At 44.6% G+C, this 27,267-nt stretch overlaps 1 protein-coding gene across 1 annotated transcript in view; it reads left to right on the plus strand.

Annotated features, from left to right (window-relative positions):
• NUDT14 (nudix hydrolase 14) overlaps window positions 1–26,737 on the plus strand; it is a 52,471-nt gene extending 25,734 nt beyond the window's left edge. The window contains exons 3-5 of the mRNA XM_082219027.1: window positions 17,182–17,246; window positions 19,728–19,965; window positions 26,418–26,737. Of these exons, the coding sequence (XP_082075153.1) occupies window positions 17,182–17,246; window positions 19,728–19,965; window positions 26,418–26,661 (547 nt within the window). The 3' untranslated portion in view covers window positions 26,662–26,737. The remainder of the gene's footprint in view (window positions 1–17,181; window positions 17,247–19,727; window positions 19,966–26,417) is intronic.
• Window positions 26,738–27,267: the final 530 nt, after the last annotated feature.

A 27,267-nucleotide genomic window follows, 5' to 3' on the forward strand; every position in this document is an offset into this window, starting at 1 on the left:
GAAAAGACCCTGATGTTGGGAAAGGCTGAGGGCACAAGGAGAAGGGGACAACAGAGAACGAGATGGTTGGACAGTGTTCTTGAAGCTACCAGCATGAGCTTGACCAAACTGAGGGAGGCAATGGAAGACAGGAGTGCCTGGCGTGCTCTGGTCCATGGGGTCATGAAGAGTCGAACACGACTAAACAACAACAATCACTTCCTTGATCTGGATACTGCTGTTGAGGCAACCTAGAATAGCACTAGCTTTCTTCTTCTTCTTCTTCTTCTTCTTCTTCTTCTTCTTCTTCTTCTTCCTGCTGCATCACACTGTTGACTCATGTTAAGCTTGTGGTCCACCAAGACCCCTAGATCCTTTTCACATGTTGGAAGTGACGGGCAAACTGTTTTGGCCTCTAATACAGATGCCCCATGCACTGAACAAGCAACATAATGCTCACATATTAACTCAACTCCCTTGCATTACAAAGCTATACATGCCACCGGCATAGAAAACTCATGTTCATTTCATTGGCGCCTATGCAAAAGACGTTGCTCCTCTCGGTCAAATTGGCTGTGGCTAATGATGTTGAGATTTGAATTACTGAAACCATTGTACTACTTTTTTTACAGATTCATTCATTAGTCTTTCCACGTTGTTTACTCCTCTTTTCCTTTCCTTTTTAAAATCACAACTAGAGATCAGTTGCCTTTGCGGTCTCAGTTGTGACGCAGTGCGTTAAGCTGTGGGACCATGCTAAAAGAAAGTTTCCTTTTTTAGTAGCGATGCATTAAGATCGCAAAATAAGATATTTTGAATGCGCTCATAATATTCTAAATTTAAGTAATCACTAAAGATAACAAGATTCCAAAACTACTTGGCCTTCAATCCCAGGTCCATGCATGTGGTAGAAACTACTAAGCATTTTTTCTAAAGAACCAAGCTCATTAAATTAGCCAATGTGAGCATATACTAAGTCAGTCTTTCCCAAGATGGTGCCCTACAAATGTTTTGGATGAAAACTGCCATTAGTACCAACCAGCACTGCTGTCATAGATAAATACATCTTTCTAAGGTAACATTCATAAGGTAGTTTTAAAGCACATGCCCACCTCTGAAGAATTCATATTGTAAACTGCTCCGTGCTCTGCCCTGTAATAAATAATAGTGTTGTTAACTGCAGTTTGTTAATGGTGCTGGGAGTGGTAGCTCTCTGACAGAGGCTGTGTGTGTGCACCGTAAATTTAAAGCACATGCTTATGCCCAAAGAATTCTGGGAATTGTAGTCAAAATAAAAAAATTCCTTCCAGTAGCACCTTAAAGACCAACTAAGTTAGTTCTTGGTATGAGCTTCAGAGTGTATCTGAAGAAGTGTGCATGCACACGAAAGCTCATACCAAGAACTAACTTAGTTGGTCTTTAAGGTGCTACTGGAAGGAATTTTTTTATTTTGACTATGGCAGACCAACACGGCTACCTATCTGTAACTGAGAATTGTAGGTTATCCTTTACAGAGCTACTCTTCCCCAGCACCCTTTAAATGTATGCAAATATGTCTCAAATGCATGTTATATATGCAGCTGAAAAGAAAGAAGTCATAAGATCCCTTTACAGGTTTGGGAGGTCTGGGTCGCGCTTTTTTCACGTCAGCCCTCAGGCATAGCACCTGTCAGGGGTTCAGGAGCAGAGACGCAGAGAAGGGAGGAAGCAGAGAGCGAGGGGGAGGAATCCGAAGGGAAAATGAGTGATGATGACGACCCGAGATCTCCAAGCCTAAGCAGTGAGTCAGAGGACTCCCAAAAGGGAGCCCCAGTGAGCAGAGCAAGGGGGGGATCCGGGGGGACACCCCAGGAGGAAGGGAACAGAGGAGATTCAGAGAGTAGCAGCTGGAAGTCGGGACCCACGCTCATAACTGAGGGCGGCAGCAGCTGGAAGTCGGGACCCACGCTCAAGACTGAGAGCAGCAGGGAGGAAGGTAGCCAGGCATCGGGTTCCGGAGGCTGTCAGCAGGAGGGAGGGCACGAGTCAGGGGTGGTCACGCCCTCCTCAGAGAGCGAGGCAACGGTTAAGAGGAAAGTAGAGAGTTGGGCGCGCGCGCCAAGTTCAAATGCAACGGAAGCTGGAGCAGTAAGCAGCCCGGAGAGTGAGCCAGGTCCCAAAGCCCGCCGCAAGGAGGCAGAAGGATCAGGGGGGTCAGCGTCAGAGGAGAGTAGAAGGGAGGAGGCCCAGGGGGGCAGAAGGACCCAGAGACGTAGGGAGAGGCGAAGGAGGTGGAGCAAGGCTAGGGTATTAAGCTGGTGTGCAAGAGGCGGGGACTCAGACGGGTCTTCGCCGACCTAGGGCAGAAGGTGTAGAGCTGCACGCTGCAGTTCGGAAATGAAACCTGTAACTTAATAAAGACTCTTATAAAGTGAACGCTGGCGGACTTGGTCCTATGTGAGCTGGGACTGGGTGGCAGCTCTGACAGCACCCTTAACCTTTGTGGGCTTAATGATCACGTACAGAAGAGTGTCCGCAAAAAAAAGAGGCAAGCCTCAGACTGAGGCAAGGTAAAGGGAGTTTTTGCAGAGTCGAAACGAGAGAGAAAAAACAGTAACATGTTTCCATAAAAACTTCACGCTGTAAAGAATTCTAGGAACCTTCCCACACCTTTCAGGATATATCAGAGCTTCCCAAACCTTTTTCATGTTGGTGACACACTTTTTAGAAGAGCAGTTCAGTTTTACTAGCAAACCGGAGGTTAACCTCACCCGTTTCCAGCCCTGGGAGGAGCACGGGGAGCATTCACATGACATACCTGCACACTGTAGCTGACACGTGTCACAACATACAGTTTGGAAAGCTCAGCTGTAGACCAACATATTTTATGTATCATGATTCTTGTTTTGTTTTTTAATTGCGACTTTTTGGATGCTGCCACAAAATACCCATTTTTTAAACTTTTGGAGTACTAAATTTAAACAACATCTGCGCACAAAGGAAACCTTTTTGTTCTGTTTTTGTTACTAACGCTTCTCCTAGATCTCCTGCTGTCCTACTGTAAGGCCAAAAGGTTCTGGGTGGCCTCCAAACCCCACCCAACGCTCCCACTATTTGTCAAACTGTGTGTTATGCCATTCACACAAGACCCTGCAAAATAGCCAGTGTCTGTGATAACCCACCTGGGAACTCAATTCATGTTGAAAGCATTGAATATACTGGGCCTGCAACGTACACTCAGTTTACATATATGTGATCACTACCTTACCTGGATGGAGGAATGAAGAAATAACAAAAGGAGAGCAGGGGAAGCCTACCATTCCCCGTCCTCCATTGATTTATTCCCCCCACCTGTGCACCCAGCAGGTTTTCCTTGTTTACCGGGCTCTGGGAAGGTCACCAATAAGCTGCCAGAGCCCTCATGATGCCCTTCCCAGAGCCCTGTAACTGAACAAATCAGGCTTTTCTATCGGACATAGTGGGAGGTACCAACCGAAGTACCTCTATCATCATGCAATGGGATTTGGCAGCCCGGTAATTACACGAGCCAAAATGATAAAAAGCTCGAGTTGATCTTTGAGTAACGCTAAATATTTTCAACATATTCTGAATGGGGGGGGGGTGGAGTTCAAAGGAGACCAAGCAAACATGCTGAATGAAAACCAAACAAGGGGAATTGTTACAAGAGGGAGGCTTGTTCATACTTGGGCCCCGAAGGCTTACAGGGAGACAAGAGTGCTCTTTATAAACATGTAAAGAGATCTTTAAAAATAGACAGGTATCAATTATCTTCCTTGGCCACCGCGAACAGAACAAGTAGACATCTGAAGCTGAAGACAGAACATTTCAGGTTAAACATTAAGGAAAAGCTTTTTGAACAAGCTGCGAAGGGATGTTGTGCAATCAACAGGGTTTGGAAGCCGGTCGAGTCTGGACTTGACACCTCTTTATCAAGGATGATGCAGGGAATAATGAATTTCATCCTGCCTTTGTCGAGGGGAATGAGCCAAAGAACCAAATATCTTTCAACTGAGATAACTATCTGATTTGTATGTATCACACGTTCATAATTATCCTTTGGACGAGACCTTAATTGGAACATAGGGAGCTGCCTTAAAATGAATCACATGCGGCTCTTGGGTCTTCTCAGCCTTTGGGCTTCCCCCAAGCCATGCCTCTCCCCAAGACACACCCCTTTTCTCTAGGCCACACCCCAGCCCCGCCCCGCCCCACACACTTCTCAAGAGCTTTTGTCTGTCTGGAATGTGCCCCTGAAGCATGATGGTGCCTCTTGCTCACCTGGAAGAATTGAGGCGTGCATTTATGGAACCATCTGCTTTTTGTGTGTGGTTGAGACAATGCCTCTTTGACAAAGGTGAGATTCTCATCCATTGCATCACAGGTTGGATGGAGGCTATCAAGTTTCTGGGCACCACAGTTCAAGAAGGACACTGACAAACTGGAAGGTGTCCAGAGGAGGGCAACCAAAATGGTCAAAGGCCTGGAAACGATGCCTAATGAGGAACGGCTAAGGGAGCTGGGCATGTTTAGCCTGGAGAAGAGGAGGTTAAGGGGTGATATGATAGCCATGTTCAAATATATAAAAGGATGTCACATAGAGGAGGGAGAAAGGTTGTTTTCTGCTGCTCCAGAGAAGCGGACACGGAGCAATGGATCCAAACTACAAGAAAGAAGATTCCACCTAAACATTAGGAAGAACTTCCTGACAGTAAGAGCTGTTCGACAGTGGAATTTGCTCCCAAGGAGTGTGGTGGAGTCTCCTACTTTGGAGGTCTTTAAGCAGAGGCTTGACAACCATATGTCAGGAGTGCTCTGATGGTGTTTCCTGCTTGGCAGGGGGTTGGACTCGATGGCCCTTGTGGTCTCTTCCAACTCTATGATTCTATGATTCTAAGTAACACAGCCTGTTGGGTTGGCCTTCCTATAGTTTATAAATTTATTTTCAATTAGAGCCCAGTCCTAAAGGCCAGGTCCCTTGGATTATTACACTGCTAACAAATTCAGGGGAATGGACTTTAAAGGCCAGCCATTGCCAGCGTGGCAAGTAAATCTGCAGAGCCATGCTGTTGCCGTAGATTTGGTTGGCATCAAAGCCCTGGCAATGACCACTCTTGGCAGATGTGGATGTGCAAAATTGTATCGTGGCACAAAAATATGGATGGGTGGAAGACTGAAATATGGATATGGATGGAAGATAGGGCAGTGCTTCCAGATTTCCGAAAGCTGAGAAATACCGTATTTTTCGCTCTATAAGACACACTTTTCCCCTCCTAAAAAGTAAGGGGAAATGTGTGTGTGTCATGTGTGTGCTCTTCAGGGCAGGGGGACCCTTCATCCCGCTGCCCTGAAGAGGCTTTGCGCGGCTATCCCAGAAGCCAGAACAGCAAGAGGGATCTCTGCACAGCGATCCCTCTTGCTGCTCTGGCTTCTGGGATTCAGAATATTTTTTTTCTTGTTTTCCTCCTCCAAAAACTAGGTGCGTCTTATAGTCTGGCGTGTCTTACAGAGCGAAAAATGCGGTACCCTTTTTTTCTGAATTAAAATGGGAAGCTTACTTCTCCTTACTCAAAATTCAAGCAGATGGATCAGGTAGTAGGTGATGGGAAGACCTTGTCTGAGGAACTGAAGAGCCACTTTCAGTCAGAGTAGACAGCGGAATAGACAAATGAACAAATAAGACAACTACCATGTTCCTACTTTTTCATGGCACACTAGCGTGCCTCAGTGCACAGCTTAGGAACTGCTCTTAGAGAGTGTTTAGGGTGTTTCATCAACAGACCACATGAAAATCATTTCTGCTGAGGGTGTCCAGTGGTTCTTTGTTAGCCTGCATAATGAGGCAAACCAGGGTGACTTGAGTAATGATATCGTGTTCCTTGGATTGCACCATTAACAAGATCCCGTGAGTGGGATCAGGGACCCTCTAAACTTCCAAGTCACTTTGTGGCCTTGCTTTATTTATCCAGAAAGTTAGATGCACAAACTTTTCTTCCATCTATTTTCTGAGAAGTTAAACCAGACTCATTGGGGAAACACTAGCATTCCAAAGGGGAAGGAGTAAAGAGGAAAAGAAGGGATCTTTTGCTTTGATGGACTGGTCTAGTTTTTATCCCCAGTGAATTATTGTGACCCAAATAACAAATCTAATTGGAACACCACAGAGCAGATCCAAAACCGACACAAGGTGAATCTTGCATTCGCGGCGCACCCATAGTTTCTAAAAAGCTGTCTCCAAATGCACTGCGCAGATTGCAACCAGCAGGCAGGGGACCGGGCCTGCCATCGTGGCAACCAGTGCAAGTTGTTCTGTGTGCCATCGCAGTTTTGGATTCCTTCAGGGTTAGGGTGTTAACGTAATGCATTGTGGGGGTGGGGGTGGCAAGACAGTTTTTACAAATTATCAAAGGTCATTGCAACACGTGTCGCAAGCGACACCCCCCAAAAAAGCTGAGTGAAGCTATAAGCACAATGGACTTCAAATTTTATTTAAATATTCCCTGTGCCTCTGCCTTAAAATGATTTGGAACAGTGAGGTCTCCTTGTCTTGCGGATCCTGGGATGTGGGCCAAAGTATCTCACACAGAGAGACAGTATATTGTACTTTAAAACGCTGTGACTGATGCGGTGTATTGTATACAAAATGTTGGCCCGACAGCCCACTTCCCTTTTTTGTTGTTGCTTAATTTCTTACACTCTATATTTTATCCATTATTACACACGAACCCATGTTCCTGAGCGTCTGTTTGTTTTTAAAAATGTCCTTCGGCACCTCATTCTTTTATACGCTGATTAAATAAAACGCCGTAGGCAGCTCAAGCCAATGTAATAATCTGTAGCTGTGGTTTATGTTTCAAAGATAGATGCTTCTGGGATTGTTAATACGCCTTAAAAATTATTGCTACTCCTCATTCTCTTGCAAGGCTGATTGTTAAAGGAGCAGGGCTTGTTGCATGTGGCATCACAAGGAATATCTTGCTAAAGTAACAACCCCCCCACCCCACCCCAATTCACGCTGTTGTTGTTTTAAGCCTCCAATGCACAAATGACCCTGTAGGTGCATAAATATATACATATTAAAAAACCATTTCCTTTTGCTCTTCTTAGTTCATATTTCATGCATGTTTTGTACAATAAAGGGGTTCTGTGGTGTTTCAACAGATACGTGGATACACACGCAATGTGAATGTTTAACTAGAAGAATTTTGGAATCATTTAGGCTTCAGTTAACATTAATGAGGGGCAGGAAACCACTGTAATTAAGTTATTGCAGGGGTTGCATTAAAAATTTTGATTTGTTTTTGGCATCCGTCTGTCTCAGGAAACACTGGAAGAGTGTGCCTTCAGGGCTGAAGTCAAACAATTGGAGAGTTAAGAGTGCTTGCTTTGGGAGGAGAGACATGCTTTATTGCAGGTTATATTATAATTTTGATTATAGCATTGCTATTCCTACTTTATGTTGATGCAGGATTTCCGATAAGGAGGTGTAAACGCTTCAGTATTTTTTATCCATGCATCCAGAAGGTATTTAATGAAATGGAAAACTGCAGGAGGAAGGTATCAGGAGTCCATGGCCCAATCTTGAAGTGAAATGCTAACAAAGCCCCCCTCCCCACTACTTTGTTGGATACAGTGATTTGATATATTGGTTTCTTGAGTAACTATGTTGTGCATAAACCATAGTTTCCTTTATTCATATTAAAAAACAGGAAACCGTAGCTTGTTCTCTACAAACTGAATGGTTTAAACCAGAGTTTTCCAAACTCTGTGTCGTGACATGTTAGTGTGTCGGCTGTAATGTGTAGGTGTGTTGCACGAACGCTCCTCCCAGGGCTGGAAAGGGATTAATTTAACTTCTGGTTTGTTAGTAAAACTGAATTACTGTGTCACAAAATGATTCATGTCTGAAAAGTGTGTCACCAACATGAAAAGTTTGGAAAGCTCTGGTTTAAGCTTTCTCCCTTCAAGTGTGGAGAAAGAGGGGGATTTGTTGTTCTGTTTGAATTAGGCCTCTAGTACCCCATATAAATTAAGATTGAGGTTCTTAAGACCCCAAATACCATCACTGTTATAAATTTACTCCTGCACAATAAACTACAAACCTCAATATAATCTCATAGCGTCAAACAGGAGTCATTGTCAAATATATCTCATACTGGATTGTGGTATAAAAAAGAAAGGAGCCCTTTGACCACAACGTCAGGTTAGTAGTGTTTTGCATCACCGCAGAAAAGTTAAAATGTACTTGCCAAGTCTACGATTGTAATGCATTTTTTAAAAATGTACATTGCATGTTGAATTTCTTTTTTTGGGGGGGGGGTGTTGCAAAAACCATTTCTTTAGGGATAGCCTTTTAGACCTCTCTAATTATCTTCCTTTTTGAGGGGGAGAGTGTCTACTTGGCTATTAGTATGAAAGGCTGAGTGTTTTTGTCAAGAGCTTATGGCTTTGCGTCTCTGAGGGGCTGCATCTGAAGTAGCCATTTGGAATGGTATTGGCCTTTGGTGGGGAGGGGGAGCGAGATGCAGCACGCTTTGAAGGAGCTCTCAATGAGCCAACGAAAGATTGTGCAGGCGTGCCCACATTTAATCCAGGGCCTGCCTGCATTAATGGTTAAAGCTCTGGGAAAGGAAAGGGGTTGCACCAGAAAATAATCAAAAGGCTGTAGCTTTAGTGCAACGGCCCTGGAGTTGAGTGGCTGTGTTTTCTCTTGCCTAAGCCGCTTGATCTGCCTGCCTGATTAAAGGACGTCAATGTCACTCCATTTATCACATTGAACGTTTATAGTGTGTTGTTCTTAGTAGCCTTCTTCAAAAACTGTGCATTGGTTGTAGCTGAGAAGTTAGTGAATATCTGTTTTGCTTTTTACCAGTTCCCTTTCCCCCTGGCTTTTCTCCATTTGAGTCGCCACTCAACCAACTCGGTGCTTCTACAATCTCAGCACTTGAGAGTTTGTGTAAAGGACTGTTTTAGCTCTACATCCAGTTTTATCCTGAGACGAAGGCTGTAGTCCTAACCTGTGAATAAGCACCATTGAATTCAGTAATACTTCTGAGTAGACAAGGTTAGGACTGTGCTGCAACTGGTTGTCGTCCCCATCACCAGTAATTCAGTAGCTTATAAAGATACAACTGTCTCATTCAGATTTCTTTTTCTGGCAATGGTTTTTGTTAATGAGATCCTCTGATGTTTGGGTGGAACATCCTCAAGCAGAGGGTAAGAAAATGAAATTCGATGAAATTGTCATACATTGAGTTGCAGGTAACTCCCGCCTGCTGCTGTTGCCAAGAGTGCTTGCAAAATCAAGACCCAAGTCAAGGGAGGTTGTGGGCAAAGTTTGCAGAGTTCTAATGACAAACCTAGACAGCATCTTAAAAAGCAGAGACATCACCTAGCCAACAAAGGTCCGTATAGTTAAAGCTATGGTTTTCCCAGTAGTGATGTATGGAAGTGAGAGCTGGACCATCAAGAAGGCTGATCGCTGAAGAATTGATGCTTTTGAATTATGGTGCTGAAGGAGACTCTTGAGAGTCCCATGGACTGCAAGAACATCAAACCTATCCATTCCGAAGGAAATCAGCCCTGAGTTCTCTCTGGAAGGACAGATCCTGAAGCTGAGACTCCAATATTTTGGCCACCGCATGAGAAGAGAAGACTCCCTGGAAAAGACCCTGATGTTGGGAAAGGTGGAGGGCACAAGGAGAAGGGGACGGCAGAGGATGAGATGGTTGGATAGTGTTCTCGAAGCTACCAGCATGAGTTTGACCAAACTGCGGGAGGCAGTGGAAGGCAGGAGTGCCTGGCGTGCTCTGGTCAATGGGGTCACGAAGAGTCGGTCACGACTAAACGACTAAAGAACAACAACAAAGTGAGATGCACTGATTCTTCATCTGTGCTGGAAAAGAATGGATGTGAAGTCTAGGCAGCATCAGGTCAATCACAAGGGCCCATCTGAAACTTGCAGGAAGCAATGTCAAAGGCTTGCTGAGGTCACTAGCTAATATGGGGGTGCAGGTAGCGCTATGGTCTAAACCATCAAGCCTCTTGGGCTTGCCAGCTGGAAGGTTGGCGGTTCAAATCCATGCAACGGGGTGAGCTCCCATTGCTCTGTCCCAGCTCCTGCCAGCCTAGCAGTTTGAAAGCATACCAGTGTGAGTAGATAAATAGGTATCACTGCATTGGGAGGGTAAACAGCATTTTCAGGCACTCGTCACAGTGTTCTGTACGCCAGAAGTAGTTTAGTCATGCTGGCCACATGATCCGGAAAAGCTGTCTGCGGACAAACGCCGGCTCCCTTGGCCTGAAGCGAGATGAGCTCCCCACCCCTTAGTTGATTTCGACTGGACTTAAGCATCCAGGGGTCCTTTACTTTTACCATTACTAGCTAAAATGGAATCTGCCCACCCATGAGACTGGAAAGGAGTAAGAATTGAAGAAGGGAACAAAAGTCGAGCATCAGTGATAGGACGCAGACACACAGAGCAAGACGAAGCAGGGAGAGCTGTCCTGCGCCTCTCAGCTGATCAACCCCCAAATGGTCACCCGAATGTGCCTTCCAAAGCTTGCTAGAGCAAGGAACAGAGAGCAGCACTGCGCCCCCAAAGCCGACCTGTCAACGTGCCTTGGAATAGATCACTCATGGAAGCTGGCAGAGAGGCTGTCAACACTGCCCACTGTACCAAGCCCAGAAGGAACGGCAGCCAACACGGGGAGCGGAAGAGATCCAGCGGAGGAGATCCACGAGCAAGGAAAAACAGGAGCTGTTAAATAATTATCTAGGGGATAAGGGTCCATCAAGAATGACCTGGTTATGTTTAGAATGATACCGCATAGGGAAATGTTCCCTGATACCAAGATGAGGGATTCTATGGAATGCAGATAGAATTGATAAGAATAATGATCTGTTGTGACCTTGATGGAAGCGTACAATAGATGAGCCACCTTGTCTTTTTGCTCATCTTCCTCTTTTTTTCTTTTTCTCCTCCTCCTCCTCCTCCTTTTTCTTTCCTTTTCCTTTTTTATTTTTTCTTTCCCATAATGGCTTATGTTGTATGCCATGTACTTGGAATTTTTTGTAACTTTTAAGCTTTTTTCATTATTATTATTATTAGTAAGGATTTTTCTTTTGTAATTTTGGTTGTTTATATTTACAGTGGTACCTCGGGTTACATACGCTTCAGGTTACAGACTCTGCTAACCCAGAAATAGTACCTCGGGTTAAGAACTTTGCTTCAGGATGAGAACAGAAATCGTGCTCCAGCAGCGCGGCGGCAGCAGGAGGCCCCATTAGCTAAAGTGGTGCTTCAGGTTAAGAACAGTTTCAGGTTAAGAACGGACCTCCAGAACAAATTAAGTACTTAACCCGAGGTACCACTTTATCTGTATTTGTTTAAAGCAAAATAAAAGTTGGTGAGAGAGGAAAGAGGAGATCTCCCGGCTGTTTCCCATTTAAACTGAGCGGGCCACACCTCCCGACCAACCGAGTTGGTCAGCCTGGGAGTGACACAGCCGGAGCCCCCCATTCGCGCAGAGCTGACCACACCCCTGCACACATGAAGGGGTCGTGAGTGCCCACAGCCCCACCTCCTCCTTAAGGCGGAAGTGGCTTTGCTCAGGGAGCAATTGGCTGTCTCAGAGGGTGGAGCATTGCAAGATGACAATGCCGTCATATCACAAACCCTTGATGAGCAGCATAGTTTCTGGAACAAAGTTCCCAGACGAGCACTCAGTCAGGGTCAAATCTGCTGGTTCAAGCTTTGGGATCCCTGACTCAGTGACTCGAGCAATTGCAGTTGTCCTCTGAGCTCTCTGGTGCGAGCACTGATCTCCTGAGTATGCAGGATTCATGGGGGGGGGGAGTTGCCCCGGCCAAAGGGATATTCTCTTGACTTGAACGGGCGAGCCTTTGCAAGTGAGGGAGCAGTATATGCAGGTCAGAGGCACCCTCACTTCCCAAGGAGTTTTCTCTTCCCATCGGCTCTTTCTGTAGTCTCTCAGCATCCCAATGGACCCGAAACAAAGTTTTGTTGACTGTATTCTCCAGGGAGGGAGTAAGAACAAAAACAAATTGTATGCATTTCTGGCATGTTTGCACATGAGACCTATTGTTCGGGGCCTTTTGATGTCAATTTCAGATTAAATTCTTGTGTATGCTTCATACATTCCAAGGAGACTCTACTCTTTTCCTGCCCTTGTGTTCTGCTTAGGCATTCCCATAACACAACACAGTGGCCGGATCTAATCTTTCGTCCATTATGGTGCCAAATATGTTGTCACTACAATACGGGGGGGGGGGGGATATAAAGTCATTTCATTTGTTCAAATAAAGCTTTTAATAACGTTTGTGTGTGCACTTTCCAATGGCGAAAACCCCCTCCTCGTTATCCGAAGAAATCCAGGACAACTGGCATCCACGTAGCACCAAAATGGTTACTGTGTTGTCAGGTAAGGGTTCGACGTCCATTAAAATGCAAACATGCCTCTGCCCCCCAAAACTTGGCTGACAGTATTCCTAATTGGGTGTTGCTCCTTTGGAGCGTCTCCTGCATCAAAATGACACACACACACACACACACACACACACACACTTTCACTACCTAGCCCTGCCCCCCCATACTAGACTTCACTATCCTCCCCAAGCCTCCCTCATTGCTGAGGTCTCAGTTCCAAACAAGACACACAAAATATATATTTATTTATTTATTTATTTATTTATTTATTTATTTATTTATTTATTTATTTATTTATTTATTATACCCCACCCATCTGGCTGGGCCTCCCCGGCCACTCTGAGTGGCTCCCAACAGAATATTAAAAACACGATAAAGCATCAAACATTTAAAACTTCCCTAAAGAGGGCTGCCTACAGATGTTTTCTAAAAGTCAGGTAGTTGTTTATCTTTTTGACATCTGATGGGAGGGCATTCCACAGGGCGGGCGCCACTACCGAGAAGACCCTCTGCCTTGGTTCCCTGTAAGCTCACTTCTCACAGGGAAGGAACCACGAGAAGGCCCTCGGAGCTGGACCTCAGTGTCCGGGCTGAACAATGGGGGTGGAGACCCTCCTTCAGGCATACTGGGCTGAAGTGTTCAACCACAAGGCCAAGGCCCCCCCCCAAAAAAAGTCAATGGAAACTGGAATGAGCAGGCCCATTAATTATTTCAGCTTGTGTCCCCACCCCCACCCCCATTTATCTTCTCATTTGTCTGATATTTTGGGCAGCCTAACCAAGTTTCACTTCAGCTGTGTTTGCATATTGCACTAAACCATGGTTTAGTGTGATGCGCTTGAGCTGGAATGAGCCCAAGCGAGCGTCAGACTTGTGCAGTCCCCGCGACTTCCTCTCACATAGCCACGAGAAGGACTGGGCATCATTTACCTTCCGTTTCCCTTAAACTCAGCTTGTCATAGTGTGAGAACTAGGGGCAATGGTTTACAATTAGCTGTTTGAACAAGCCACTTTCCATAAACCATGGTTTGAAGTTGGCCTGGAGTCAGTGGCGAAGCTGCATGCTCTGGCACCGGGGGCGGAGAGCAGGCGGGGGCGTGGCTGGTTCGCATCCTGGGGGTGTGGTGGGGTGTGGCACGTGTCGGGGGCGGCCATGACGGTACCCCCCCCATGGGGCCGGGGGTGGTGTGCTCCCCCCGCCCCCGTTCCTCCGCCAGTGCCTGGAGTTAGTGATAAGCCTCAACCTCCCCAAGTTCAGAAGGGCTTGCCACTTTTAAGGGAAACTGAAAGTAAATTATCTGAAGCCTAGTTCGCTGAACCGCCTTAAATGTCTGACAGTAAACAAACATTTCCAATTTAGAACAAGAAAACCCCTTTCATCAGTGTTCAAGGAAGCTAAACTATTAATTGAACTAAGAACTAATTTGGCTTTTTACAGATACTTTGTTAAGTTTCACAAATCTTCCGTGTTTCAACGTTCCCTGTTGTCTCAAGATGGCACAGAAAGGAGACAGTTGTAATGAAAACACTATTCCATTCAAGTTTAATTTGATCTTGTTCCTTAACTTTGACAGCTTGGTTCTGATTGTTCCATCTGTTCTGTGTATGTCTTTAAGTGTCTGAATCGGGGAGGGGGGATAATAACCCATTCTTCAGTGAGTTGACACATGCTACTTCGTTTTCAAGTCATCGTTATTCTCTCTTTCTTTCTCTTTGTTGGAATATAAATTCTAATTTTGTGAGCCTTTTGAAAATGTATTACTCGTGTAGGATCCAATCATTATGGCCATGATAAAAAGCAGGAACACATATTAAAAAACCTTGAGAGGCGCATAACTCCTCTGTGAGATCAGAAATGCAAAATTTCTGAAAACTATGCAGCCATTTATGGGGGAGAGTATAGCCCCTCCCCCATCTTTGAGAGAAGTTGAAATATTGGCAAGAATTTCTTATGATCCATAAACTTCCTTTATTACTTTGTTTGCTTCCCCTAATCCCAGACTGCACTCCGAGACTTAAAACCTGAAGATCTTCTGCGTTCTACAATATTTGGAAATACTTTTTCCAGCATCGCCTTAAGAGTGTTGCTTGCTTAGCCATCCAATCAGAAGCAGCAGCAATGTTGCAAAAATTCACTTTAAAAGCCTTCGTTCCTCATTCCGAAAGAGAAAATACTTCATCGGATGGTTTTAACCCTCCCCTCGAAATTTATCGTTTTGCCATTTCTGGCCCGTCTATGGGTGGAAAATATTTTTCCTAGCTTTTTTTCAGGTTCTGTCATTGGCTTCTCACTGGCCATTGGGGGCAAAACGAGACAGGATGTGCCTCTTGCTGTGACAATATGCATGACTTCCTCTCCAAATGTCCTGCATCCCTGAGAGATACTATGCAGGCTACCTGTTGGGTAGGAAGGCGACATGTTCGTAGGGCAGTTGCCTGTACCCCTGATTGCACTCTGCAGAATTCAACCAGAATCATAAGCAAGCAAATTGTATTGCTTGTGTTGACACCCATTTAATTCTGGACAGCTTGGGGGACCTTTGGGAGAGTGAATGGACTGCCGTTATCAGAGACCCTGATTCCTGCATGGGCAGGTCCTTAGGCTATTAGTGATTTGGCTCATAGAAAGCAATACCCCATGTCACAGTGGGGGTTTTTTATAAGGAAAAAACACTGGGGGGACACACTAAAAAAATAGCCTTTGGGAAACAGATAAAAGAGGCAGAAAGAGGGGAGGAGGAAGCTGGGGAAACAATATCATTGAAGTGCAGTACTATGGAGACTGCTTTTTATTTTTATTAAGGTTGTGGTTAATTTTAATAATATCAAACATAACCACATCTCACATTGTGCAAATCTCACAGATGAAGAATTAAAGACAAGCTTTCTCAGCACTATGGTATTGTATAACTCCTTGATAATCACCTCTCTCTTTTATGTTCTCCGTAACCCTTCAGCCGCCTTGAACAGATTCCTGGGTCTTTGAAACAGGGCAAGGTATCAGTCAAAATTAATATTCGGTAGTCAACAAGTTATCATGGAACTCTTAATATATACATCAATTAACAAATATGCTTGACAGTTAGTTGGCATTAAATCCGGCTAGAAAAACCAGGATAAAATCTCTTCCATATTAAAAGCATGGGAAAAATTTGTAAGAAGCTTTATACCTCCAAATTTCCAAAGGGAAATGAGGAAGAACAGGTTGTGAGGGTGGAATTTCATCAGCCCTTCATTTTGTCCCATCTGTGCTTGGGGAGGAAAGTCGCTCTGGGCTCAGTGGATCTTACTTTTATGTAGAGTTTTATGACTGGGCTGAGTTTTGCATAGATCATGTCACCCTCGGATACATAATTATTTGTCTGCCTTCCAGAAACTGCCATGACTTACACTGAACCCATATTATAGGGAGAGGAAATGTCTCTCTCTCTCTCTCTCTCTCTCTCTCTCTCTCTCTCTCTCTCTCTGTGTGTGTGTGTGTGTGTGTGTGTTGCTCACAGCATAATTTGTGTTAAGTGTCGTAGCCTCCAATTCTTAGCCATTTTGCATGTGCAATGCTTTTAGGCCTTTTAGACTACTGGTGGAGAGCTTCTTGAGATTGACAAGATAATTCCAAGGCACTTAGAATTGGTTATGGGATGTTATTTAGAGTCAGTTGGGGAAATGAATTTAGAAAGACGGAGAAAAGGGGAATATTAAAAGCTTTCTATAGCCTCAAATAGTGTATACCTCTTTGAGTTTTCTTACAATCAAGCATTGTGTACATTTTATGAAATAAGTATGTACATTTTGATTGTTACTTATTATTAACATGTGATAGGGAACAATTTGATTAATAAGCTGAAGCTTCTTGATTGTTTAATTCTTCAGTGATTATTTGCAAACCTTTGTGACTACAACTGTCTCTGATGCTTTCTTGTCTCCGATGTAAAATAACTGCCAGTACTTCTTGCCCATCTTGATATAAGTTTCTGTTCACTTCTGTGCGTCAGAGCGACGGTACTTGCTCCAGAGAAGTTTCGCAGAAATCAGCAAATATGGTCCCAAATGACTAACTGACATGCCAGTCATACATGCACCATTTCTTTTGTTGATGGCAACTGCTTCAACATGCCGAAAATGTTGGCGGTCTGGCATATGATGGAAGTCTCAAACAACCAAGCCTCGTGTTTCATACCCTATAAGATGTACTGATTGTATAAGACTAGGGATCTTTATGCAGCCAAGAAACGATATCACTAGGCACAAGGGAATCGCAAGGTCTGCAGAAAAAGCATGAAAATATTTAGGAAAAAGAACCATGGGCAGCTGCTTGGAAAAGCCGTCCCACGAGGACGGAGCATGCTCAGTGAGCATGGAATGCTGGGAACAGGAAACGAAAAGGCGGAGTCCTGGAAGTGGGTGTGGCTGACCGGAACCCTGGACAGGAGCCACACCATGACATTTTCTTGCAGTCCCACTTAGGGTCATTATAACTATCATTTCCATCTGTCCCCAGTACTATTGCATGCCATGTGTCCAGACGACTCTACAGCTTTCTACCTGAGTTGGTGTGCGGAAACATAGAGTCGTGCCAGAGACTTATCTCCAAAATTAGATTATGAATTTAACAACTGTGTCCTTAGCTTGTGTTCTTGCGGCTGGCTCATCCTGCCTTCCAAAGCCAAGCCCCTAAACCCATTAAAGCCTAGGGATGCCTCCTTGCTTGCAAGTGCATTGATCTCCTCCTCCCTTGTGCTTTTGTCTCCTTCCTCAGCGTGGCCATCCTGATCTTTAATACTTCTCGGCGGTGCTTTGTTGTGGTGAAGCAGTTCCGTCCAGGTAATCCCCTTCCTTTGCTTTTAGTTCTTGCTCTCCAGTGAAGCACAGCTTTTGAGGGGCTTTAGCAGTAAAAAGCAGGTGGCCCTTTGAATACCTGTGGCGTAATATTTTGTGACGGAGATGGGGGAAGATGCACTAGCCTTTCTGGTGAATTGTAGAATCATAGAATTGTAGTGTTGGAAGGGGACCTCAAGGGCCATCTACTCCAACCCCCTCCAATGCAAAAATCTTTTGCTCAACGTGCAGCTTGAACCCATGACCCCAAGATTAAGAGTCCCATGCTGTACCAACTGAGCTATCCCAGGACAATAGGGTGCACTACACTTACAAACATGCTTTAGATTCCCTAGTCCCAACCATTTAGGCTTCAAAATGTGTGACCCACTAAAGAAAGCAGCTGCCTTTTGCAGAGTGCTTGATAGCTCAGTTGGTTAGAGCCTGATGCTGATAACGCCAAGGTTGCAGGTTCGATCCCTGTATGGGACAGAGGTATATTCCTGCATTGCAGGGGTTTGGACTAGATGATGATAATTACTTTGTTTGTTTGTTTGTTTGTTTGTTTGTTTGTACCCCGCCCATCTGGCTGGGTTTCTCCAGCCACTCTGGGTGGCTTCCAACAAAGATCAAAAATACATTAAAATGTCACACTTTAAAAACTTCCCTAAACAGGGCTGCCTTCAGATGTTTTCTAAATGTCAGGTAGTTGACATTTGATGGATGAATTTGCTGAACTAAATTTAAAAAGGGATACAAAAATGGGAGACGTGAGGAAGTCAGGAAAATAAGTTAACTAAAGTGGAGATAAGAAAGAGGGAAATTTTGTTTTTCTTTTATATGTCTTTTTTCTTTTTTGTGTTTAATGTTTGTATTTTTGTATTTTGTATTTTTGTATTTTGTATCTGTTTTGCTTTTGTTTTTTGTTTTTCTAAACTTTCCTATCGATAAAATCCAATAAAATATTATAAAAAAGACATTTGATGGGAGGGTGTTCCACAGGGCAGGTGCCACTAACAAGAAGGCCCTCTGCCTGGTTCCCTGTAACTTGGCTTCTCGCAGTGAGGGAACCGCCAGAAGGCCCTCGGTGCTGGACCTCAGCGTCCGGGTAGAACGATGGGGGTGGAGACGCTCCTTCAGATATACTGGACCGAGGCCGTTTAGGGCTTTAAAGGTCAGCACCAACACTTTGAATCGTGCTCGGAAACGTACTGGGAGCCGATGTAGGTTTTTCAGGACCAGTGTTATATGGTCTCGGCGGCCGCTCCCAGTCACCAGTCTAGCTGCCGCATTCTGGATTAGTTGTAGTTTCCGGGTCACCTTCAAAGGTAGCCCCACATATAGTGCATTGCAGAAGCCCAAGCGAGAGATAACTAGGACATGCACCACTGGCGAAACAGTCCGCGGGCAGGTAGGGTCACAGCCTGTATACCAGATAGAGCTGGTAGACAGCTGCCCTGGTCACAGAACTGACCTGATCTTCAGTAGATCTTCCAATTCTAGGAATTTGCTTTTGCTTTGTTTTTGTTCACCTGGGACACCTCTCCCACCTCTTCAGCCATCCCCCCTTTTGCACCAACTTTTTTAAAAGGACCCCCACTCTTTGGGCCAACTCCAATCCTTTCATGGCAGCCTATATGTAGGTGTGACCTACCCCTTATCCCCACGGCATGGCAGATTAATTTATATATTGCCAGGCTGCCATTAAAGGCTAAGAAGCAAGGCCGATAAAAAAAGGTGGCCTTCCTGAAACAAAGGCTGCTCGTCGCAGCAACCTGCCTTTTGGCAGTCTGCACGGCAAAATAGACCGGATCAACCGTGCAGAATCCAGCGCTTTGTGTTTCCTTTGATGGTATTACATGGCTCTTAGCATTTCCTTTAGGAGAGTATTACCGCAACAGCTGTTTCTAGATTAATGCAAAAGGTCTTTTGCAAATTCCACTCCGCAATCCACTCTGCACGGGGGGGGGGGGTTACTATGTGCTCAAAAAGGGCTTTCTTAAACAAACACGCGTGCTTTTCATAACTCTGTCGAAACAGCAGCTGAGTTGACAGGCTGAAACACTCGTCATTGTGCACATGGTACATCATGTACAGCCCAACATCCCAGTGAGTATCAATGAATCAATGAATCCTGTTGGCTGGCAAACGGAAGTTGCCTTGAGACAGAAGTTGTTCCCAAAAGTAGAAGTAATGTGGAGGGGGACGGGGAGAGAGATCTTGCTGGAATCTAAGTTTCTAAAGCATGCAGGGTCTCTCCTGTTCTGCTAATTAGTACTAATTGGATGTCCACACACAAACATATTTTCAAACAACACAGCACAGTAAATGTACCAGGGACTTCTAAGTGCAACTGTAATAATATGCATCTTATAATAAATAAATAGAGGCCGGAGGTGTTTGATTGGTGTGATGGCTTGACTATCTCTTGTTAAGGTCAGGTGAGTGCCAGAGTCTTACATTTTACCTTCCCCCTCCCCCCTCCAGCTGTCTACATGTGTGAGATGGAGCGGCTCTGCCCTCAAGTCTTCGAACGTGAAAACCAGAGGAGCTGGTGCCCTCTGCCAGGCCACTTGCCTGCTTCAACGGGAGTGACCTATGAGCTCTGCGCTGGCATTGTAGACAAGCCAGAGCTCTCTTTGGAAGAGACAGCTTGCATGGAAGTCTTGGAAGAGTGTGGGTATGAGATCCCTACAGCCAGCCTGAAGAAAATTACTTCGTGCAGGTAAGTCGATCTGGGCTTGGTGGTTTTCGGAGAGCAGCTGGCAGGGTAGACCTTGATGAAATCAGACAAGCCGTACATTTCCCGAACCAGCTGTTAGTGTGGGAATGTTAAGGATAGTAGGAAAGGATATACTGAATAAGTATTATCCTTCCTTCACTGACGCTAGTAAGTGATGTAGCAGAGCAGATTCCCCTCAATGTAGCTGGAAGCTAGTTTGCAGATTCATTTGAATCTCTTAGTTAAGTTTCTTTCCTGGTGTCCCCTTTGATCGCTCTTAAAAGAATAAAGACACAAGAGTCTTTCTGAGTAAAGTAACAAAAAGTTTACTCACATTTCAGTTCATGATTTGATCCCTGAATGGCAGGCTTTGCTTAGTAGTTACACAAATAAACTGTGAGTTCATCTCATGTGGAGACTGAACTTATGTGCTGCTGGCTGAGAGCCAGCAGACAGCAAAATTACATGAAGAGAACAAAATGGCTGCAGGAGAGCAGCATGGCAGCAAAAGATGACCAAGCAAGTGAAGACAGAACTAGAGACTAAGAAAATGGCTGCATGACTTGGCTCTTTTATGGAGTCAGCCAGAGCCATGCCCATCTCCCAGGTCACATGCAGGGGGAGGATGCTCCAGACCAGTGGAAGAGGAAGTTACCCTTACCGGATGTCCCCCTGCCTGTGTCCACTCCAGGGAAACAAGGAATGTAGCATTTGACTGCACCAATGGATTACATCCCACAGTTAGGTACTCTGACAACCCTTTGAGCCAGACCATGGGTTTGTGTTCTTTAATGCTCTCCACCAGAATCTCTCAAAGGTCTCTGGCAGAGAGCTTTCCTAGCCCTGCTCCTGAGATCTTTCTTTCCCCCTTAATCTGGAGATCTGAAAGATTGAACCCAAGACCTGCAGGCTGACTGTGCTATGCCCCTTCTCCAGTCAGATAACAGCCACCCTAAACCCAGCTCAGTCATCAACAACTGCCATAAAACAAACAAAATAGAAAGCTGGAGAAGGCAATAAAAGCTTTGTCCCTTCCTCAATAGTAGCCTGACAAGGGAAGCCTTTACCTGCCTTCACCTGTTGCTTCACTTCCTTGGGGGTTGAAGAGGAGGTGGATTGCACAGGAGAGATAATATCTCTTCCTGCAATTAGTTTGCATGCCCACCTAAGTTCCGGACAAGTTATTTCCCCTTTTGTTTTTTCTTCAAAGCTGCACAGAGATACTCAGAGCTGAACTTAAATGTCACGTTTGACATGTGCCCACCACTGGAAATAATAGCTCCATCTTGTGTCCCCTTGTCCCACTCCCATAGAGCATGAGACTATTAATCTCAAGGTCGCGAGTTCGAGCCCCACTCATGTTGGGCAAAAAGATTCCTTCATTGCAAGGGGTTGGACTAGATGACCCCGTGGTCCCTTCCAACTCCACAGTTCTCAGTAGGAGGGGAAATGATGTGGGGGAAACTACTTATATGGGGCATTTTTTTGGCACAAACACAATCACACTGTTGGATATACAACAACTATTCTTGTCCGCTTAACATCTGGTCATTTTTTCTATAATATTATTATTATTATTATTATTATTATTATTAGCCCAAGACCTCTCCAGTGTTACCTCCTGTCCGAGTGGATTGGAAGAATGCAGTGCCGGAACAACAAATCACGCAGAGACACACCAGGCAGCCTCCTTTGAGAAAGTACACTGAGCGCATAGGAGAGTTGCATTTTTAATTCATTTGGTCCACACAGCCCACCGGTGTGCCCCAGCACATCATTTAGGAATTACTGAAGTGGATCATTTTCCAGCCCTTGGGACGTTACATGCTGATTTAAATCAAAATTATTAGATGCAATTTGGGATACATTTTGTAATCCCAACTATTTTAGAAGGATTTTTTTTTTTAAAAAAAAAGGCACATTGAAATCCCACCAGAACGAAGAGGGGAAGCCAACTGTGTGTATGCAGAATGCGTCTAGTATTTGGAATTAAGGAAATGTCAAGAATTTAATAATCTAAAATGAAAATGTGCTCAGAGCCTTCTGCCTCCCCAGATTGCAGCTTTGTGGGGGGGAAAGCATCTGTTCCCCTACTTGGAGATGCATGTCGAAATGTATGGAGAGTTGGGACTTTCAAAGAAAGGAAAACTTTATTTGCTTTTCCTCTTGACAACTCTATTGAAGTGGACACTGACATGCTTTCAGAAAGAAGAAGAAGAGGGGCGGGGGACTGGGAATTAAATTCAGATCCACAGCTGTCAATCCTGGCAAATGTCATTTCCTGCTGGATTAAGGAGCTTTTGCTAGGGGGAGGAGAAGAGGAACAGAGGAGCTGTCTCTTACAACTCCTTGGAGCCAGATTATGCGATTGGCTTCCCAGATGAAAAGGTGCTTTCTTTGGTGTGAAAGACAGGCTGCAATCCTAGGCCTGCTTATTTAGGAATAATCCTCGCTGGACTCAAGGGGGCTTACTTCTGAGTAAACAGGCTGGGAATTCCCCCCCCCCCCCCGCATTTGTATTATCATTCCGTCAATGTTATTTGGGGGGGGATAATTATGGATGCATCTGGATTTGCTCTTTTGAGGCAAAGAGAAGAGCAGGAGGTCCCTACAGAGATTGAGGACAGACAGAAGAAGCAAGACTACACCAGTCACAGCCCCTCCCCTTTTACCCAGACATTTGAGTTTTGCCTCCCTCTCTGCCAATATCTTAGGCCTTGGAGGGTCATTTAAATGGCAGACTCTATGTTATGTGCTGCGTAGGGATGGCTGAACCAGTCACAGAACCAAAATCACAGATTTGTAGAGTTGGAAGAGGCCACAGGGGTCATCTAGTCCCACCATAGCTGTCAACCGTCCCTTATTTGGTGGGAAAGTCCCTTATCCCAGCGCTGTGTCCCACTGCTGTCCCTTATTGATGGTGTCCCTTAAATTTCCCGGGTTTCAAAGGAAGCAGCTGCATTGCTCACCCAATAAGGAGTCTAAGAACGACTGGGGGTGGAGCTTGCATGTCTTGTGCCAATCAAATCGGCCGCGTTGCCTGGGAACTCGCCTTTGCTCAGCGCTTCCCAGCGGAGAGGTGACGGTGGTTTTCCTTGCTGCATCCGCTTTGCCAGGTTGCTGCGCTGTGGGAACCACCGCTTAAGGCTTCGTTTGGCTGCTGGCTGGGCTTTCTGCCTTTGGCTTGGAGGGGCTCAGAAGTTGAATATACCTGTGCTGGGAAAATCCCTTATTTTGGCTGCTGATCCCTTATTTTTGAGGCTGCTGGTCCCTTATTTTCAAATCTGTAAGTTGACAGCTATGAGTCCCACCCCTGCAATGCAGGAATCTTTTACCCAATGTGGGACTCGAACCCACGACTCGGAGATTAAGAGTCTCGTGCTCTAATGGCCGAGTTATCCCTCAGGGTCAGTTCCTCGTTTTTCAAATCTTAAAAGTTTTGTTTGCCGCATTTCCACATCAGTTTTGTAATAATAATAATAATAATAATAATAATAATACAGTGGTACCTCTGGTTGCAAACGGGATCCATTCCGGAGGCCCGTTCGCTAACATGAAATGAATGCAACCTGCAGCAGCACGTCTGCGCACGCACGGGTTGCAATTCGCCGCTTCTGCGCATGCGTGTGACTTTTTTTGAGCTTCTGTGCATGCGCAAGCAGTGAAACCCGGAAGTAACCCTTTGCGGTACTTCCGGGTCACCACGGGACGTTACCTGAAATAACGTAACATGAAGCGGACGTAACATGAGGTATGACTGTAGTAATAATAATAATAGTTTTCATGGAAAGTCATCACCATTTTAGTGCAATTTCCCCTCATCTAATGTATATCTGTACACCGTTTTCACTAATATGAGGAATGGCAAGCAGAAAACTGGCCAGAGTCGTTGGGGGAACCCAGCCAGATGGGTGGGCTATTATTATTATTATTATCATCATCATCATCATCATCATCAGTATTATCATTATTATTTTGGACATATGGTTTCACTTCATTTGTTTTTTATTTTGCCAATGGGGTCTTTTAATGTTTTCCCATAAAAATACAGTATACTGGCCATACCTGGTAGAGTTAATGTTGTCTCATGCTGTACTCTCCATGGTAATCTTCGCATAAATACAATTTTAACCTTACTGCTCTGGTTAATGGCCACAGTACAATGACATGCTTTGTAATTAGAGGGAATCACCTGCCAGTACACCTGTCTGCAGATAGTATAATATAATATAATTTTGTGTCAATTGCTTCTATTCTTTGTGTGTGTGTTTTTCCTGCACCTGCTACTTATAACCTCAGAACTGTGTAAAGGTCCAAATCAATTACCTTGGGAAATTACCTTAATCGCTCATCAGCTTACCCATTGTGTGTGTGTGCACGGAATTGGCATGCAGTACAAAGAGCGTCGTGATTTTGGATTTGCTTATAAAAGCAGTATAATACGTTCCTCAGATGCCGCATAATGCATTTGCTTGAATTTCCTTTTATTAATGAATCAATTTCATAATTTGACTGGAGGGTTTGTATGCTTAAAAGCACAGGATGATCAATAAGTCTCAATTTTTGAACATGGATTCAGAAACGTAGGAGTAGATTATTTCACTGTAACTATTATTTATTTATTAAATTTGTATACTGCCCTTCATCTGAAGATCACAGGGCAGTGTACAACGTAGAAATACAAAATGAGAACACAAAATAAATGAAATTATGGATGACAAATAAACCTATTGTAACATATATTTAGATGGAGAGAGAGAGAGTACAGTGGTACCTCAGGTTAAGTACTTAATTTGTTCTGGAGGTCCGTTCTTAACCTGAAAGTGTTCTTAACCTGAAGCATCACTTTAGCTAATGGGGCTTCCTGCTCCCGCCATACCGCCGGAGCACGATTTCTGTTCTCATCCTGAAACAAAGTTCTTAACCCGAGGTACTATATCTGGGTTATCGGAGTCTGTAACCTGAAGCGTATGTAACCTGAAGCGTATGTAACCCGAGGTACCACTGTGTCTAACTTGGAAGAGTGGCAGAGCAGCAAGATTGTGAACTGGAAACCCCATGCCTGCGTGTTATAAGAACATAAATATATCAGTTTGGATCAATTCAAAAGCCCATCCAGTAGCCAGTCTCAGGGGAAGGCCCACAGCAGCACCTCTGCAGATGTTATTGAACCTCTGGCTGGCATGACTAAATAATCTTTTGCAGGTGTTCCCTCTATGAATTTCTCCCACCCAAGTTGGTGGGCATCGCCCCATCCACTTACAACAAATTCCTTACCTTTAAAGATTCCACCAAGATTCCACCTAAACATTAGGAAGAACTTCCTGACAGTAAGAGCTGTTCGACAGTGGCATTTGCTGCCAAGGAGTGTGGTGGAGTCTCCTACTTTGGAGGTCTTTAAGCAGAGGCTTGACAGCCATATGTCAGGAGTGCTCTGATGGTGTTTCCTGCTTGGCAGGAGGTTGGGCTCGATGGCCCTTGTGGTCTCTTCCAACTCTATGATTCTATGATTCTAAATCCTGCATTCATTTTGTCTGTCCTGAATCTGCTTCAAGTTAGTTTTGTTGGAGGACCCTACGTTTCCTGTATTAAGAGATAGGGAGAAGATTTTTCTCCCTTTCATTTGACACCATGCATAAGTTTATAAAACTTTATCATCTCCTTCTTGGGTCACCAAAAACCCAAAAATAATGTAGCATTTCCCCAGAGGGGATTTCCTCCAACCACCAGATCATTCTGACCACTCTTCTCTGAACCAAGAAGAAACACAGGGCTGCTGTGAAAATGGCAACCGTCTGCCTTAACCCAGCCAGCCGATTTCTTCATACGACTTCATACCTTCATACAACAAGGAGCGTCTCCGCCCCCATCGTTCTGCCCGGACACTGAGGTCCAGCGCCAAGGGCCTTTTGGCGGTTCCCTCCCCCCAATAAAATATTTGAGGGGGGCCACCAACTGATGGGCATTGCCATTCAAATGCTGTGCATGCGCTACATCGGTCGATCAATTACATTGGATGGGGCTTACCTGCCCACCCCCCAATATTTTATTCATGTTGGCACCCCTGCAATAGATATTTGGGAACTGACTGTTTTTGAGGAAAGGGCTGGTGCCGTGATGTTTATATTGTTATTGTCCGTGTTTTTAATGGATCTTTTAATGCTATTTCAATTCTTAGTGTTTAATATGCTGGGTGTAAATGCGTAAGCTGGATGGTAATAATAATAATAATAATAATAATAATAATAATAATAATAATAATAATAATAATAATAAAAATAAAAATAATAAACAGATTACAGAAGTGCAGGGCTGCCATTCATCAACATCCTGTGTTTCTCACACTGTGTCGTTCTGCTCTCAGTTACAGAGTACCCCTTATTTTGACAGGTGTTCATGTAAGGTTTCCTTAAATACATACTGGTTTCTCCCCTCTCCCTCTCTCACCCCTAAAGATCTGGTGTTGGTGTGTCAGGATCAAAGCAGACCTTGTTCTACGCCGAGGTAACAGACGAGATGAAAGCCGGCGAAGGTGGAGGCCAGCCACAAGAAGGGGAGCTGATTGAGGTGGTGGAAATACCTCTGCAGGACTGCATGAATTTTGCATTTGACGAAGCTCTCCCTAAAACCATGGGCTTCATCTTCAGCTTCATGTGGTTCCAGACCAACATTGTCCCAAAGCTGCTAGAAAAAGAATAACCATTGCTGAGATTTCTGGAGGGGTGAGGTTGGGATTTTTTATTTCGTTTAAAAAACAACAACAACCATCAAACCATTTATAAGATTTTTTTTCCCTTTCTGAATGTATATATTTCAGGAAAGAGTCGCAAAAATAGAAATTAGGAAACTGCCGCTTTCTCCCCCCTCACCATTTGACATCATTTGCAGCTGCAGACATAAGTCCTCGCCCACCATTGGCAGTGAGTTTTGACAGCCATGAGTTCATTATTGACTGGTTGAATGTAACACTGGACAGCATAGAAGCTGCTAAAGCTGGGAGAGCAGAATCCTAATTTGCTAGGACAGACACGCATTTGCAGCAGCAGCTGTTTGGGGAGGGCAATTTGGAATGACAAAACGGTGAGGAAGGGAAGGATTAAGCCCTTGCTTCCCCCCCTCCTCTCCCCGCCCCCTGGCCTCTGTTTCATGCACTGCAAGAGGGTCTTTTATTCGTTTTTTTAGAAGGTCCTTTGGATTACTCTACATATACATGTATGTAATGTGTAATTACGCCGTGCAAACCCCGCTGGCGGGAAAAGCATATTAAAGGATAGAGCAATAACCGCCACAGGCACCCCCTTGCAC

The sequence above is a fragment of the Podarcis vaucheri genome, assembly GCF_965113315.1.
Source record: "Podarcis vaucheri genome assembly, chromosome: 1".
NCBI lineage: Eukaryota > Metazoa > Chordata > Lepidosauria > Squamata > Lacertidae > Podarcis > Podarcis vaucheri.